The following is an 18,061-nucleotide window of genomic DNA, read 5'->3' as shown; positions in this document are numbered from 1 at the left end:
TGGTCTGAGAGTTTTTAGGTGCCTTTTGGCAAATTCCAAGCAGGCTGTRATGTGCCTTTTACTGAGGAGTAGCTTCCGTCTGGCCACTACTAAGGCCTGATCGGTGGAGTGCTGCAAAGATGGTTGTCCTTCTGGAAGGTTCTCCCATCTCCACAAAGGAACTCTGGAGCTCTGTCAGAGAGACCATCGGGTTCTTGGTRACCTCCCTGACCAAGGCCATTCTCCCCRGATTGCTCCATAAGGCCAGGTCAAGGAAGAGTCTTGGTGGTTCCAAACTTCTTCTGCTACTGTGTTCTTAGGGACCTTCAAAGCTGCAGATTGTTTTGGGGTACCCTCCCTTCCCCAGATCTGTGCCTCGACACAATCCTGTCTTGTCATTATGGGGTATTGTGTGTAGATTGATGAGGAAAACATGTAATTTAATCAATTTTAGAATAAGGCTGTAACGTACATTTTTGGGGAAAAAGTCAAGTATACTTTCCGAATGCACTGTATAGTGCGGCTTGGCTGTGCGGGTGGGCTAATCTACATGATGAGATAATTATGGATAAGAGCGAGAATCTTTTTATTTGTCAAACGGCAGTCACGCATTGACCATGTCGCCAGAATAAGACCCTCGATATTTATTGGAAAAGAGCATCAAGTTCATCATAATTTATTTCTTCTGTAGCCTAATAAACTGCATTGTTTCCTGAGTTGTAGTGAGAGGACCACACACCATGTCATCGCGTGACTCCAAGTTTACTTCGATATGATGGTTATTATATCAATGTTTGTGCATAAAAGCTTTTCCACCGCCATTTCTCGCATAATTCATTTGACCAGATCCCACCYTGCCGAACGTACAAATTATCTGTCGGCATTTATAAAATTGTTGTGAAACTTCCTTTTTCCATCACAGCTGTCGTGATGTTTTTTTTTTTTTATATGCTATGACTTTACTATAAAAACTGTCGATGGAAATGTGATTACTCAACAACATCAAAAAAATCACTGGACAAGAACATGGAAACATATGATGCATCTMGTGTCACGTTCGTTATACGGATCGGACCAAGGCGCAGCGTGGTATGTGTACATTCTTATTTATTTAAAGATATTTAAAGATATTTTGAACACTGAACAAACAAAATAACAAACCGAAACGTGAAGCTATACAAACGAGTGCTGACAGGCAACTACACATAGACAAGATCCCACAACAGAAAGCGGAAAACAGGGCTGCCTAAATATGATCCCCKATCAGAGACAACGATAAACAGCTGTCTCTGATTGGGAACAATATCAGGCCAACATAGAAATACAAAACCCCTAGACATACAACACTAGAGTACCCACCCTAGTCACACCCTGACCTAACCAAAATATATAGAAAACAGAGATATCTAAGGTCAGGGCGTGACAGTACCCCACCCCCAAAGGTGCGTACTCCCAGCCGCAAACCTGAACCTCTAGGGGAGGGTCCAGGTGGGCATCTACCTTCGGTGGCGGCTCCGGTTCTGGACGCAGTCCCCCCTCCTTATGCTGATCCCTCCGCTTTTGTGGAACCAGACCGTGGATCATCGCCGGAGGCTCCGGACTGCGGATCGTCGCCGGAGGCCACGGACTGGGAACCGTCGTTCGGAGACCCCGGACTTGTGGAACGTCGTCGAGGTCCGGACCTGTGCCCCGTCGGAAGGAGGTTCCGGATGTGGCCGACGTCGTCGGAGTTCCGGACTGTGGGCCGCGTCGTCGGAGGTTCCGGACTGTGGACCGTCCGTCGGGCGTTCCGGACTGTGGAAACGTCGAAGGAGGTTCCGGACTGCTGAAACGTCGAAGGGCGGTTCGGACTGTGAAACGGTCGAAAGGAAGGTTCCGGATGTGAAACGTACGAAGAGGTTTCCGGACTGTGAAACGTCGAAGGAGGTTTCCCGGAGACTGTGAAATACGTCGAAAGGGAGGTTCCGGACTGTGAAAACGTCGCGGGAAGTCTTGGCACTGGGAATTGTCGCCGGGAAGCTGCTGGACTGGGAATCTGTCGCCGGAAGCTTCTGGACTGGGAACTTCGCCGGGAAGCTCTGGACTGGGACTGTGCCGGCAAGCTCTTTGGACTGGAACTGTCACCGGAAGCTTCTGGACTGTGGAGGCGCACTGGAAGGCCTGAGCGTGGGACCGGTTCTAGTGTTACCGGGCTGATGGACACGCACCTTCAGGGCGAGTGCGGGGAGGAGGCACCGGACGTACTCGGACTCTGTAGGCGCACTGGACATTCTGGAGATGGGCGTAGAGCTTGGCACAATGCGTCTGGCTGGATGCTCACTTTGAGCCCCGGAAAGTGCGGGCCTAGTCAACAGACCAACTGGGCTGTTTTGCAGACGCACGGCGGAGACACAGTAAACGCAGAGCCGGCGCAGGATATCCTGGTCCAAGGAGGTGTTAGCTGGAGACCCAGGAGGGCGTGAGCCGGCCACCATCCTGTCCTCGGCTGGATGCTACTTCTAGACCCTGGCATTGCGAGGTAGCTGGAATTAGAGCGCACCGGTTATGAATGCGACTGGAGACCCACCAGTTGCGCAATTCACTGGGCGTAACACGCTGTGTCTGACCAGCACAAGCTCCCCACGGTAAGCACGAGGAGTTGGCTCAGGTCTCCAACCTGACTCAGCCAATTCTCCCCGTGTGTAACCCCCCAAAAAAATGTATGGGGCTGCCTTCTCGTGCTGCTTGGTCTCGTTGGTACAAACTCCTCGTAATTTTCTCCGTTCCGCTTTTGCTGCTTCTATCTCCTTCCTTAGGGAAAGCATACTCCCCCGTCTGCGTTCAGGGTCCTGCTCATCCAAAATCTCCTCCCAGGTCCATTCCTCCTGAAACACGCCTGCTTTTGGTCCTTAGGTGGTGGGATCTTACTGCACGTTCGTTATTAAGGATCGGCGAACGGCGCTGCGTGGTATGCGTACATTTCTAATTATTTTAAAGGAATGATCACTGAACAAACTAACAAATACAAAGCCAAACGTGAAGCTATTACAACACGAGTGCTGACATGCACTACACAGAACCAGATCCCACAACAGAAAGTGGGAAACAGGCTGCCTAAATATGATCCCATCAGAGACAACGATAAACAACTGTCTCTGATTGGGAACCAATCAGGCCAACATAGAAATACAAAAAACCCTAGACATACAAAACCCTAGACATACAACACTAGAGTACCCACCCTAGTCACACCCTGACCTAACCAAAATATATAGAAAACAGAGATATCTAAGGTCAGGGCGTGACATCTTGCCATAGACATCCCGCATTTAAACAATTATACTTATTGGCCCAAGGCAGGAGCTATAGTAATTAACAAGCCACCAGGGTCTGGCAACCTGAATGGAAAATTACTGAAGATAATAGCGGGGGATATWGCCACTCCTATTTGCTATCTCTTCAAATGTAAGCCTACTAGAAAGTGTGTGCCCRCAACCCRGGAGGGAWGCAAAAGTCATTCCGCTACATACGAATAGTAATGCCCCCTTTACTGGCTCAAATAGCCGACCAATCAGCCTGTTACCAACCCGTAGTAAAAAATTATGTTTGACCAGATACAATGCTATTTTACAGTAAACAAATTGACAACAGACTTGCAGCACGCTTATAGGGAAGGACATTCAACAAGCACAGCACTTACACAAATGACTGATGATTGGCTGAGAGGAATTGATGATGAAAAGATTGTGGGACTGTTTTTTTAGACTTCAGTGCTGCTTTTGACATTATCAATCATAGTCTGCTGCTGGAAAAACTTATGTGTTATGGCTTTACACCCCCTGCTATATTGTGGATAATGACTTACCTGTCTCGCAGAACACAGCGGGTGTTCTTTAATGGAAGTTTCTCCAACCTAATTAGTCCTAAATAGCTCAAAAACTGAAATCATTGTATTTGGGACAAATCATTRACTAAACCCTAAACCTCAACTAAATACTGTAAAGAATAATGTTGAGGTTACTAAACTGCTTGGAGTAACCCTGGATTGTAAACTGTCATGGTCAAAACATATTGATTCAATAGGAGCTAAAATGTGGAGAAGTACTGTATGTCCATAATAAAGCGCTGCTCTGCCTTCTTAACAACACTATCATCAAGGCAGGTCCTCTGCCAAGGCAGCAGCTACTCTTCCTGGGGTCCAAACACATTATTAAGGCACTTACATTACATATAAAACAGTGCATCAAATAACATTATTACACCACTACATATCTACAATACAAAAGGTATAATACCACCATACAACAATATTACAATGTACATGTGTGTAGAGTGAGTGTGCTAGCGCTTGTATGCGTGTGTCTGTACATGTGTGTGTCCCTTCACAGTCCCTGCTGTTCCATAAGGTGTATTTATTTTTTTGCTTGCATCAGTTACCTGATGTGTAATAGAGTTCCATGTAGTCATGGCTCTATGTAYTACTGTGTGCCTCCCATAGTCTGTTCTGGACTTGGGGATTGTGAAGAGACCTCTGATGGCATGTCTTGTGGGGTATGAATGGGTGTCCGAGCTGTGTGCTAGCAGTTTAAACAGACAGCTCGGTACATTCAGCTTGTCAACCCTTCTTACAAAAGCAAGTAGTGATGAAGTCAATCTCTCTTCCACTTTGAGCCATGAGAGATTGACATGCATATCATTAATGTTAAGTGTACTTTTAAGGGCCAGCCGTGCTGCCCTGTTCTGAGCCAATTGTAATTTTCCTAAGTTCCTCTTCGTGGCACCTGACCACACTACTGAACAGTAGTCCAGGTGTGACAAAACTAGGGCATGTAGTAGCAGCAGCGAATGTGGATCCCTAATACATACAAATTGAAATGTGTTAGTCACATGCGACATCTCAATTGGGCAGAGGGGGGCGCTGAATCATTCATGGTGGACGACATGTTTACTATTCCCTTTCTCTGTCACAATTCTCTTGAAGAACAATCACAATCATCATTCTGAAGTGTCACTTTCAGAGGAGAGTATGAAATGGGCGTGTTCGGTAACAGCGCTACAGTATACCAGTTAGGCTATCTACGTTGGAATACTTCCTTATTCCGAGCTACAGTCGCCGAGGATTCAGTTGTACCTTCCAGTCATCTGAAGAATGTGTAGTACATTGGAGTAACTGCTCTTCAGATACTTGTATAAACGGTCAGTAAGATTGACTCAATTTAAATGGAGTAATTTCGTATGCAACCACTGTAGGCAACTCGATATTAGTTTACACTAGACTGTGGACAGTGTAATACAATATAATTGTTAGAGACATTGTTGCCAGTWGCTATGTGATTTTGGTTCCAGACAGAMAAAAAAAAGAAAAAAAAGAWTTGTATTTGTCACATGCGCCGAATACAACGYGTGTAGACTTTACCGTGAAATGCTTGTTACGAGCACTTCCCAACGATGCAGTTAAAATATAATAATAACACAAAATTAAATAGTAACACAAGAGTAATAAAATACACAAAAATATAGCTATGGAGTACCAGTACCAGATCAATGTGCAGTGGTACGAGGTGATTGAGGCAGGATAAAGTAACCAGGCATCAGGATAGATAACAATATGAATCAAGAATATAGTGTGTGTGTGTCAGTGGAGTCTGTATATTGTGTGTGTATAGAGTCAGTTCAAGATAGGGTCAATGCAGATATTCAAGAGTTACCCGGACTTAACTGTTTAACGTTAGCAGTCTGACCGAAGTCGCCCTAAAAAAGACATAATAAAATTATATTTACACTTACTTTACCGGTTGTACATGCTGTTGGTCCTTTTGACGGTAGGAGGTGGAGATAGGTTATCCACAGGAAACTGTTGTTTACTTGACTTTTTGCGGCGCCGGTACTGACCAAAATGGTTGACCTTTTATCCCATTACAAGAAGGTCCATTCCAGTATTCTATATCCCAATACTATGGTGATATCACTGAGCTGGATGTTGAATTATCGTTAAAAACGGCATAAAAAAATATCCCAACGTTTTTTTTTAATGATTCATTGTTTTGGGGTGGTTTCACAAGACAACACAAACATCCTAAAATGAATTGATTTCAAAAGCTGTGTATACCTCTACACAGAGATATGCCTCTGCCTATCTGTTACTTATTTATACATTAGAACCTTTAAAGCCATGCTTTGAGTGTGACAACACAATGGAATGGTTGTGACCTCACATTCTCATAATACAAGTGAATGATCAGAAGGATATAATAATACTTTATTTACTTCTGTCCCTGACAGGGTGCCTGCTAGTCACACAATTTATGCATTGCTTGTCAGCAGGACCATTGTTCACTTTAGAAGAGGAATGGAATTTAAAGGAGATGGGAAGGACAAGTTCTTCATAGTGACACGGGGGAAGGCGAGAAAAGGCTTCTCCAGAGGATGTATCGGCCGTGTGGAAGCAGTGTTGCATAAAGGAGAGCTGATGGGACTGTTGTACGGAGGTGGCAGCAGTGGGAATCCTAAGAGCGGGGACATGGTGAAGAGGGAGGACACGTACCCCCTCACCCGACACCAGGCCCAGCTGCTGCTCTTCGTGTCCCCCTCCAGCAAACGCCTGGAGCTCCTGTGTAACCCCCAGCTCTTTTCAGCCATCTGTGTACTGTCTCAGGATGACTTGGTAGTGGTTAAGCACAAGAAAGGTCACCAGCCAGGCCTGGTTCGGAACCTGATGCTGATCGGTAAGAAGGAGAACCAAGGGGACCTGCTGATGCTGGGCTTTGAGGTTGAGTTTGTGGTGAGTATGCAACTTCTACAAATATGGTATGCAAGCCCATGTCAGCATAGGGAATGAATTCCAGCATTTTGTCCAAAGTATAAGCACATAATCAGGAATTTCAACTGTCTGTTTGATCCTCTCATCAATAAGAGAAACATTTTAGCCTATTGATGTCACAGTATGGCAGACACTGTGAGCTGTACCTGTCAAGTACACCTGAACCTCTCATTGATTTACATGAGTGATAGCAGGAGACAAGAATGTTCCTCTCAGGGGAAGATCCAAAATGTTATCTGATTAGTTACAGCACCTAACTTTTACGTAACATCTGAAACTTGATAACATTATCTGAGCAATTGGCAGTTGCTCAAAAGCAGTTTTGTTGTATTTCCGGCTCGCCAGTAAAAATTCTCAGCACAGCTACTGTATGGGATTGGGTGTACTTGATTTACTGATTTACTGTAATTGTCCTGTTTCCTTTCCATTTCAGCAGGACTCTGATCAAACAGTGTCCCCTAAGAAGCCAGCCCCTCTCCCCCTGTTCAGTGCAGCAGACATTGTCCAGGTTGTCCCAGCATACTCTGTAGACATTGGCCCTCGCTGGAAAGACAGTTATTCAGAGGGTTAGTACTGTATGTTTATCTTCTGGTGTTCAATGCCCATGTATTCTCATGGATTAGTATGCAAGCACATAGACCTACATGTATTTGTTTACCAAATATGACACATTTAGCTGGTTTTTCTAGTTTTCCAACACACTAGCCTACATCAGGGATGGGCAACTGGCGGCCCTCCTCTTGTATGACCGTGGGCCAATTTATTTTGGGAAGGGGGGCTCAGTCAGGTTCTCAACTTACTGTTGAGAGTTAGAATAGTAAAATACACAAGGTGCAGTTTGTGGTTGTGCATCAGCAGTCACTCAATTAGCCCATGTCAGCTCATTTATTTTAGATTGGTAAGTTAGTCTAGCGACCAGCTATCTCAACTTGTAGTAAGCATGGTCGAATTACCAACCGGGGTGGGGCCCATTGATCATCAGTTATCATATTAAAAACGGCAAATATTTGCCTCCACCCTATAGCAAAATGTGTAGAATTGCAGGAAATTTGCTGTAAAACTGCACATTTTTCTCTCCGCCCCATGGCAAAATGAGTAGAATTGCATGAATGAGTTAGAAAATTGCTAAATTTTCTCTCTGTACCATGGCAAAAGGTGTAGAATTGCAGGAAATTAACCTTAAATCTTAAAATGTTTGTCTTTGCTGTCACGAGCCGCTAAAATGTTTTGCTCGCAAGGTGGGGGTATGTAGACCCACAAGTCAAAGTTGCCCATCCCTGGCCTACATACTGTACATGTTTTCTTGAAAGAAAGCAGAGCAATGGTACCAGGAAAAGAATATCAGCTTTCAGAATCCTGTGGCTTGGTCTCATTTTTAACATGCTTTGCAAAGACCCATGTGGCTCAGTTTGTAAASCATGGCACTTGCAACTCCAGGGTTGTTGGTTCAATTCCCACCGGGTGCCAGTACAAAAAAGTATGAAAATGTAAGTTGCTCTGTATAAGAGTGCCTGCTAAATGACTAAAATGTAAGAAGACAGAATTCTTTGAATGATTATCATCACTTTCAAAGTTAATCTGTAGGACTTGCTGTGAATTGGTACCCCTACAAGCAAAAGATCCCCACCTCCCCTTGTAAATGGCAATGAGCAGCACCTGTGGCTAGACAGTGGGGCATAGAGCAGTTCTTTATACAGAACTGGTAAAACTGGCTGAGGTGCTCTGGAATGTAGCAGCAGAGCGCCATCACATGCTCTGGAATTTGTGTATATTGCATGCTCTGAGCTCTCTGCATACCTCTTGTGGAGATAAACAGACATGTTTACCACAGGTCAGTCTCGTGACAAGGAGAGAAACCATGTGATGTGTCATTTTTACCCCTCTTCAACTTCTTCTCCCCCAGGTCTAAACAGAAAGGCGGTGTCACGTATCAACTCCATGCCTAATATGGGATCTCGTGGACGACAAGTGAAAGATATAAACCATTTAGACCAGAATGTCACCCAAACCCCAACCCAAAGCCCGTCACACCACCCTTTTGAGGTGGGATCCATAGTGGAGGTAACATCCAACACTGGGATAACTGTATATGGGGTGATCCGTTGGATGGGCGTCCTTTCAGAAAATAAAAACGACTGGGCCGGAATTGAGCTGGTGAGTGTAAGATGTGAACTGTGTAAGCAAWGTTCTTGAGCTTGCCTATTATTCTACTCTGAGATGTAAATATCTCAATCAGTTTTGATTCCTCAGCAACTCTTTTGTGGTTTTGCCATCAGGATTATGAGGTGAATAATTGCTCAGATGGGACGTATGGAGGCCAGCAGTATTTCACTTGTAAAGGGGGCAGGGCCTTGTTTGTGCCCCTCACAAAGTGCAGTCCAGATGGAAGGTTCTTATGTCCCCCCTCTGAAAAGGAGACCCTCAAAGCGACAGATATCCCCCCAGGTTAGACACCAATTATATAGGTCCTAATCCCACTAACACACACATAAACAGTGTAGATAGGCTATTATTACAATGCCATAACCTAATAAGCATTAGTTTGCAGCTCCCACCCTAAACCAAACACACATTGAATCAAACACCAACCAACAGCAGATATAAAACATGTACCAGTTTTATTTCTATTATAAGTAGTACTTCATAATGTTTTTGTATGGTTTGTATCAGTCATTCCATTGGAGGAAACAGACGAGAACGTCCCTCCTATCCCTGAGTCGGAAGCCCTGTCTTTGCTCGTGGGCAAGATGAAAGGGATCCAGGGGCACTATAACTCCTGCTACCTCGATGCCACTCTATTCAGGTAAACTTAACTCAATCCCCTCTGGTCAAATGGTTTTTCTGTAGGTCACTGTTCCTAACTCTCATAATTGTATAAAAATGTGACTATTTATTGGGCATCCTTTTCATTGAGCCCAGTTTATTGTAGTAAAGGACTTAAAGTTGCACCATGACCACTGCCAATATAATAAATCTACTACTTCTCTCCACAGTCTGTTCAGCTTATCTATGACCCTGGACAGTGTTTGCCACAAACCAGCTGGCACAGAAAAGAGCATATCTCGCTCTCTGAAGAAAGACATTGTCAACCGTTTGCGCAGGTATAAACATTGTCTGTGCTTGCAGTTTTCTAGATCCTCTTGACCCTCATGCAGGCCTGTATTATCAGCTGGTCTTCAAATAAGGGCGTTATGACATTGTAATTCAACCTAGACTGAAACACAACAGCCTTTATGTGGTTGTAATGCATGTCTGATATTACTCTGCCACATTGGTAGTGTATGTTCAGGTATATGCACTTCATATGAATGTGCATCTCTGTGTGTTTGTGTTATGTGAAAGTGTGTATCTTCGTGTGTGGCCACCAAGAGTGACAATCGTGTGTGTGTTATCCACAGACAAGGTTTTGTGCCTGCTGAGAGCGTAATGAACTTCCGCAAGCAGCTCGGGTGTGACACCTTTGTAACAGAAGAGAAAGGTACGCTCACACACTTCTCAGAGTGCTGATTCTATAGGTCTCTGATTCTATAGGTCTCTGATTCTATAGGTCTCTGATTCTATAGGTCTCTGATTCTATAGGTCTCTGATTCTATAGGTCTCTGATTCTATAGGTCTCTGATTCTATAGGTCTCTTTACTGTCGTGTTTAAACAGAAATGAAATACCAGCCAAGGGAAATTATGTCTGAATTAGGATTTTTAAATGGCTGCAGTGTCTCTGATTCCACCTAAATGGTGTTATCCTGCCTCCATGCAGACCCTGAAGAGTTCATCACAATCCTTCTACAGCGGGTGCTTTGCATGAAGTCATTGCTTAAACTCAGGTTTGAACCAGTTCACCTTTCTCTAGTTGACCTCCTAACCAATATATTTTCTCTTTCTTGCATGTTATGCTGTAGGCCACTTATTTCTCCTTGCTTTCCCTCCTCACACTTCTTATCTCCATTCTCTGGGATTCTGAGTGTCTGTTAGACCTTATTTGACACTGCKATGACTGAGTTGCTTAGCTTGATTGTTCTCTGGGCCTCAGGTCGAATAACGACACATCTCAGGATGCCTACACATTCCAGATTATTCTGGATAAGGAGCAGGTGACACAGACTCCCACTGTCCAGCAGCTCCTGGATATCTCCTTGCTGTCTTGTGGCCTCAAGTTTGAGGAGGTGGGTGATACTGTGCAAGGTTATCTAAGGAGCAATATTTACAAGGCCTTGTAGTCAGCGCACCTTTTGTTTAGAAGGAAATCACTTTGTTTTAATATTCAGGCACTGTGCAGTCAAAAACATGATTTTCCTGTGTTTTATATATATTTCCACACTATGAAGTTGGAATAATACTGTGAAATTGTGAAAATTATGATCATGCCCTTTTAGTGTAAGAGCTGTTTGAGAAGACTGCCTGAAATTTCTGCCTGTTTTGATGGGATGGAGTTTTGGCTTAGTAAATTGACTTAATAGACCAATAAGAAATAGAGTTCCAAACCTCTCTGCCAATAACAACTAGTTTTCTGTTTTCCCCTCCCCACTCAAACCACCCCCAGATAGTCCTAGCAAAATTCTTGCTTGAGAAATTGCTCTAACAATTTTCATTGAAAACAATCACAGTAAGGCAGAGTACTTATTTGTTACCCAGKAATGATTTGATATTCAGATAAAAAAGGCTCCATTGGACCTTTAATGTCTCTAATATGTCCCTCAGATCCCATCCTGCCTCATGGTCCACATGCCAAGGTTTGGGAAGAAGTACAAGATGTTCCCCCACATTATCCCCTCAACAGAATTTGACATCACAGATCTTCTATACAACTGTGAGTTTCAGCACAATCGCATAATCACACATCTGAAACGTATACCTATGAATAAAAGTAAGGTCATGCAGTAACTCCCTACGCATAGCTTACCATAGTAAACTGTCTTCAGGTTGAGTGACACTTTTCCACCTTCTTCTCCCATCAGCCCCCCGAGAATGCTTCCTCTGTGGGCGTTTGGCAGAGTACGAGTGCTCCCAGTGCCTACAAGACCGCAAGCTCCAGCCAGGAAGAATCAAACAGTATTGCACTACCTGCAAGACACAGGTATACAGTAGGGTCAGAAAGTACTGCCACCCTTGATAAAGATGAGCAAAAATGACTATATAAAATAAATAAATACTGAGCTATAGTGTATGAAAAAAAAGGAAATTATATTATTTTATACAAATACAATTGCTCAGAGAAATGTTGTTTAACAAGTAATACTTTTTTCTCTCAAAAAGGTAGGGGTCAAAATGATTGATACCCCTGTTTTCCATACCTTGCGAGGATAATAGCACTGAGCCTTTTTCTATAATGTTTTATGAGTTGGAGAACACATTGGGAGGGATCTTAGACCATTCCTCCATACAGAATCTTTACAGATCCTTGATATCCTTAATCTGCGCTTACTGACTGCCAGTGGAAGCAAAATAGCCCCATAATGTCAAATATCCACCACCGTATTTTACAGTAGGTATGGGGTTATTTTCTGCTTATGCATTCTCATTTTGTTGCCGAACCCACCACTGGTGTGCGTGGCCAAAGAGCTTTATTTTCATGTCATCCAACAAATGTAAACTCCAGTAGTTTGCTAAACGGCATTGGCACTTGGATTGGAACCGGTGCTATGGTCAGATGACATGAAAATAGAGCTCTTTGGCCACACACACCAGTGGTGGGTTCGGCATCGAAATGAGAATGCATAAGCAGAAAATAACCCCATACCTACTGTAACATACGGTGGTGGATATTTGACATTATGGGGCTATTTGGCTTTTTTTAGCATACAATATAGCTCAGTATTTGAAATATTTATTTAATACAGTKATTTTTGCTCATCTTTATCAAGGGTGTCATTAATTTCAAACCCCACTCTACACAGTTAAGCAGCATGACTCTGAGCTACAGCTTTTCTACCTGCAAGTATATTGATTTCYTCTCCTTTATCTAACTGAATCTCCCTTTCTACTTTCCCTCTTCCCAATCCTCCATCTCCACTTCTCCCTTTGTGACAGGTGCACACTCATCCCTCTCGGCAGAGCCACTGCCCTAGAGCCCTGGTAGTGCCAGCGGAGGTGCCAGCAGATGCCCCTGTACCCAGGCACAAAATGCAGTTGTTCGCTGTGCTCTGTATCCACACCAGCCACTATGTGTCCTTTGTGAAGTATGGCCCTGGCCCTCGCTCCTGGCTCTTCTTCGACAGCATGGCAGACAGATGTGGTGAGATTAACCTCAAAGAACACAGTTACAATACATTACCAAAAGTATGTGGACACCTGCTCTTCGAACATCTCATTCCAAAATCATGGGCATCAATATGGAGTTGGTCCCCCCTTTGCTGCTATAACAGCCTCCACTCTTCTGAGAAGGCTTTCCACTAGATGTTGGAACATTGCAGGGACTTGCTTCCATTCAGCCACAGGAGGGCGATTAGGCCTGGCTCACAGTCAACGTTCCAATTCATCCCAAAGGTGTTTGATGGAGTTGAGGTCAGGGCTCTGTCCAGGCCAGTCAAGTTCTTCCACACCGATCTCAATAAATAAGTTCTGTATGGACCTTGCTGTCTGCACGGGGGCATTGTCATGCTGAAACAGGAAAAGGCKTTCCCCAAACTGTTGCCACAAAGTTGGAAGCACAGAATCGTCTAGAATGTCATTAAATGCTGTAGCGTTAAGATTTCCCTTCACTGGAACTAAGGGGCCTAGCCRGAACCATGAAAACAGCCCCAGACCATTATTCCTCCTCCACCAAACTTTACAGTTGGCACTATGCATTTGGGCAGGTAGCGTTCTCCTGGCATCTGCCAAACACAGATTTGTCTGTCGGACTACCAGATGGCGAAGCGTGATTCATCAATTCAGAGAACGCATTTCCACTGCTCCAGAGTCCAATGGCAGAGAGCTTTCCACCACTCCAGCCGATGCTTGGCATCAAGCGTAGAGATGTTAGGCTTGTGTGCGGCTGCTCGGCCATGGATATCCATTTCATGAAGTATCCGACGAGCAGTTATTGTGCTGACATTGCTTCCAGTTTGGAACTCGGTAGTGAGTGTTCCAACAGAGGACAGACGATTTTTACGAGCTACGTGCTTCAGCATTTTGCGGTCCCGTTCTGTGCGCTTGTGTGGCCTACCACTTTCGCAGCTGAGCCGTTGTTGCTTCCAGCACTTACAGTTGACGGGGGGGGGGGGGGGGGGCTGAAATATGATGAACTGACTTGTTGGAAAGGTGGCATCCTATGACGGTGCCACGTTGAAAGTCCCTTAGCTCTTCAGTACGGGCCATTCTACTGAAAATGTTTGTCTATGGAGATCGCATGGCAGTGTGCTCAATTTTATACACCTGTCAACAACGGGTGTAGCTGAAATAGTCAAATCCCCTCATTTGAAGGGGTGTCCACATACTTTTGTATCTTTGTCTAAGAATCTTGTCTGTTGCCATCAAAAGTTTATTTCAAAACCTATTGAGTGGATGTCGGGTTGGTAAAACATTATTCTAAAAGGAAGAACAGACCGCTAAATCCATTTCTTCTGAGGTGCCGAACAAATAATAGTTTCTGTTCAATTGCAGACTTTTCCTTGCCTTATCACTAGATACCCAATGACTTCCTTTGTCTTTGAACCTGATGTAGAGAACACTGCAACCTGACGTAAATGTCTAGTCTTATCTGTCTTTCACTTGTCAGATCTCTAATCTTCAGTCCCCTCAGGTGATGACCAGAGTGGCTACAACATTCCAGAGATCAGGGCTTGTCCTGAGGTGGGTGACTTCCTGTCTCAGTCAGAGGAGGAGCTAGCGCGGGCTGACCCCTCCCAGGCTGGAGAGTCTGTCCGCAGGCTGCTGAGTGACTCCTACATGTGTCTGTATCAGAGTGCCTCCATGGCACTCTACAGATAAAGTCAGCACAAGGCTGAAGTGTACTGGGGAGAACACAACATTCTCACAACAATGCTACAATAACCTTGGTTTCAGAGTCGCCATGGCGTCAATTCATTTTCACAGAAATAAAACTGATGATTAGCTGAAGACCTTGAACTTTAAAGGCTTTTATGAGAACAGAAATATACACCAAGGTCTTCTCAAATGTTTTTCTTTGTCAATGTAGACCTATTTGACCTTTGTTTCAATAAAGATTGATTGATGAGGTTGGGGTTAGGAAGGGCAAGTGAACTATATTATTTTTTCCCTCATTGCCTACACCAACCATTTCCCACTCACTGCTTGTGTTTTGGCAATGTTTTATTGTTGCCAATTTTATGTAAACATACAGTATCGTATACTCTAGATCAGTGGTTCCCAAACTTTTTATAGTTCCGTACCCCTTCAAACATTCAACCTCCAGGTGCGCACCCCCTCTAGCACCAGGGTCAGCGCACTCTCCAATGTTGTTTTTTGCAATCATTGTAAGCCTGCCACGCACACTATACGATACATTATTTAAACATAAGAATGAGTGTGAGTTTTTGTCACAACCCGGCTCGTGGGAAGTGACAAAGAGCTCTTATAGGACCAGTGCACAAATAATAATCTAAAAATAATCAATCATTTTGCTCTTTATTTAGCCATCTTACATATAAAACTTGATTTGTTCATCGAAAATTGTGAATAACTTACCACAGGTTAATGAGAAGGGTGTGCTTGAAAGGATGCACATAACAATGCAATGTCGGGTTGTATTGGAGAGAGTCTCAGTCTTAAATCATTTTCCACACACCGTCTGTGCCTGTATTTCTTTTTCGTGCTAGTGAGGGCCGAGAATCCACTCTCACATAGGTACGTGGTTGCAAATAGCATCAGTGTTTTAACAGCGCGATTTGCTAAGGCAGGATACTCAGCGCAGCCCAGTCCAGAAATCTGGCAGTGGCTTCTGATTAAATTACATTTTCACATAACCGCTTGTTGCAATTTCGATGAGACCCTCTTGTTCAGATATTGGTAAGTGGACTGGAGGCATGAAATGGATAACGAATCCAGTTGCTTGTGTCATCCGTTTTGGGAAAGTACCTGCGTAATTGCGCACCCAACTCCGGTGCTTTGCTATATCAKATTTTACTTTGTCCGTAAGCTTGAGTTCATTTGCACACAAAAAAAMCATACAATGAAGGAAAGACCTGTGTGTTGTCCTTGTTAATGCAGACAGAGAAGAGCTCCAACTTCTTAATCATAGCCTCAATTTTGTCCCACACATTGAATATAGTTGCGGAGAGTCCCTGTAATCCTAGATTCAGATCATTCAGGCGAGATGGGCCAGTCGTGAGAGAAAAGTCGTCTGACCGCTTGCATGATGACAAGTGAAAATGATGGTCAGTAAAGAAAACTTTAAGCTCATCTCTCAATTCAAAAAAACYTGTCAATACTTTGCCCCTTGAAAACCAGTGCATTTCTGTATGTTGTAAAAGCGTTACATGTTCGCTGTTCATATCATTGCATAGTGCAGAAAATACACGAGAGTTCAGGGGCCTTGCTTTAACAAAGTTAACCATTTTCACTGTAGATATGGCTGGGAAAAGGCCAAAAAAARTATACAGACAATTACTTCATCAAACAYCACTGTTTCACGACGCATCAGGGACATGGCAGGATATGTTTTCAAACAATTACTGCTTCGCATACAAGCCAGTGAATTCTATGCATTACAGCTGGATGAGTCAACAGACATGGCGGGCCTGGCACAGCTCCTGGTATTTGTCCGTTACGTTTATGGGGGGTAAATMAAGGAAGACAACCTCTTCTGCAAACCACTGGAAACCAGGACAACAGAAGATTATATTTGTAAAGTACTGGACAGCTTTGTGACATCAAATGGACTTTGGTGGTCAAGATGTGTTGGTATCTGTACTGATGGCGCAAAAGCCATGACAGGGAGACATAGTGGAGTGGTAACGCGCATGCAAGAAGTTGCTCCTGACGCCACTTGGGTACACTGCAGCAACCACCGAGCCAAAGGAATGCCTGGCAGTTTGAAAGATAAGTCCTCCACAATAATATGAGGCTTGTCTGTCCTAGCCACTCGGTAGCTCACCATATAAGACGCTTCTAGCCCCTTATTAATTGTATATGTTGCTTCTATACATGTCTAARTACTCAAAAGTCGTCTTAATTCTCGTTCAAAAAACTCCCGTGGCTTATTTTTCAAATTGGCATGTTTTGTTTCTAATTGTCTGCGCAAGAGTGAAGGTTTCATCGAGTTGTGAGATAGTACTTTTGCACATATAACACACTGTAGCTGAGGAAAGGCACTACTCCCAATATAAGTGAACCCCAAATCAATGTTGTGCTCGTGGAAGCAGAACAACGTGTCGTCGYCAGGTGCAGGTGTAGTACTGCTGGTAGTAGCAGTACTACCAGTAGAGCGGGTATGTGTCTCTATGGACGCGGGCCTTACTTTTTTAACCATTTGTCCATTTTAGAGCAAACGGAATGAGCAGAAGCTACATTTGGCTGCATACGGACCGTTAGTGGAATTCCCGTGAGAGAGTAACGGTGAATGTGATTGGATGTTAATTATTTGACTAGGCTACCTGTATTTGACATTGTGTTGTTATTTCGCTGAACACTAGATGGTTTAGTTTTATTTTTGGCAGTGAAACGAGGCTACTCAGGCGAGAAAAAAACCTCACCCAAATGTATAGCCCCGTTGGAAAATATAAATGGACTGTTTGAAAATGTGAAGAAAATACATTTTTATAAAAAATAAAAAAAGTGAATCACATTTTTATTTGGCGTACCAGTTAGGGAATAGCTGCTCTAGATTTATAGAATTGGATCTATGATTAGGACTTCTTGTGGAATTCTATTGAATGTCAGTGTTTTTCAGCTTTTTTATATTGAAGGAATTAAAGAATGAATTATATACTCTGGTACCTTTTTAGGTTGTATTCACTGAACATGTTGTTGAAATGACAAGGTTGAGTTATCCATGCCTAGTTAAACTTGATTGAAACAGTGCTCGAAATGATCAGAATTTGCATTTAAACTATTAAAAAAATGATGGGATAATGAATTATSTGTSTTTTCTGATTTCATCCCYTCTTGTTTTGAYTCTGTGTCYTTCTGTTTTGGAGTTATGTCTCTCTCCGTTCTAAAACGCGCTCTCTGTTCGCACTTTTCCATGCRCATGTGTCCAGCATGGATCTTTGTCAAAATCTCTGAGACTGGTAYGAATAATGATTTTCTCTCCTTTGAAAATTATTKCGTTGATCTGTGAWAGTTCATCACGATGGTTCCAGAATTCTGAGACGCTCTGAGGGCATTTTCTCCTCTCCRCAGGCCCT

At 43.6% G+C, this 18,061-nt stretch overlaps 1 protein-coding gene across 7 annotated transcripts; it reads left to right on the top strand.

Annotated features, from left to right (window-relative positions):
• Positions 1 to 4,908: 4,908 nt before the first annotated feature.
• LOC111969881 (ubiquitin carboxyl-terminal hydrolase CYLD-like) lies at positions 4,909 to 17,790 on the top strand. 7 transcript variants are annotated; one of them, XM_023996240.2, is made up of 14 exons: positions 4,909 to 5,154; positions 6,283 to 6,739; positions 7,212 to 7,344; positions 8,682 to 8,932; positions 9,055 to 9,223; positions 9,449 to 9,581; positions 9,772 to 9,879; positions 10,177 to 10,256; positions 10,534 to 10,600; positions 10,807 to 10,939; positions 11,475 to 11,583; positions 11,732 to 11,850; positions 12,804 to 13,008; positions 14,488 to 17,790. In XM_023996240.2, the coding sequence occupies exons 2-14, from the start codon at positions 6,308 to 6,310 to the stop codon at positions 14,682 to 14,684; spliced, it is 2,136 nt and encodes a 711-aa protein (XP_023852008.1). In that variant the 5' UTR covers positions 4,909 to 5,154; positions 6,283 to 6,307; the 3' UTR covers positions 14,685 to 17,790. The 7 variants fall into 7 exon arrangements, with proteins under 7 accessions (XP_023852008.1, XP_023852009.1, XP_023852010.1 ...); XM_023996241.2 differs by having other exon boundaries at positions 6,280 to 6,739; XM_023996242.2 differs by having other exon boundaries at positions 6,241 to 6,739; positions 7,215 to 7,344.
• The last annotated feature ends 271 nt before the right edge of the window (positions 17,791 to 18,061 follow it).

The sequence above is a fragment of the Salvelinus sp. IW2-2015 genome, linkage group LG11 (genome assembly GCF_002910315.2).
Source record: "Salvelinus sp. IW2-2015 linkage group LG11, ASM291031v2, whole genome shotgun sequence".
NCBI classification, from domain to species: domain Eukaryota; kingdom Metazoa; phylum Chordata; class Actinopteri; order Salmoniformes; family Salmonidae; genus Salvelinus; species Salvelinus sp. IW2-2015.
Note: the sequence above shows the minus strand (reverse complement) of the source record. Positions and strands in the feature narration are given on the sequence as shown.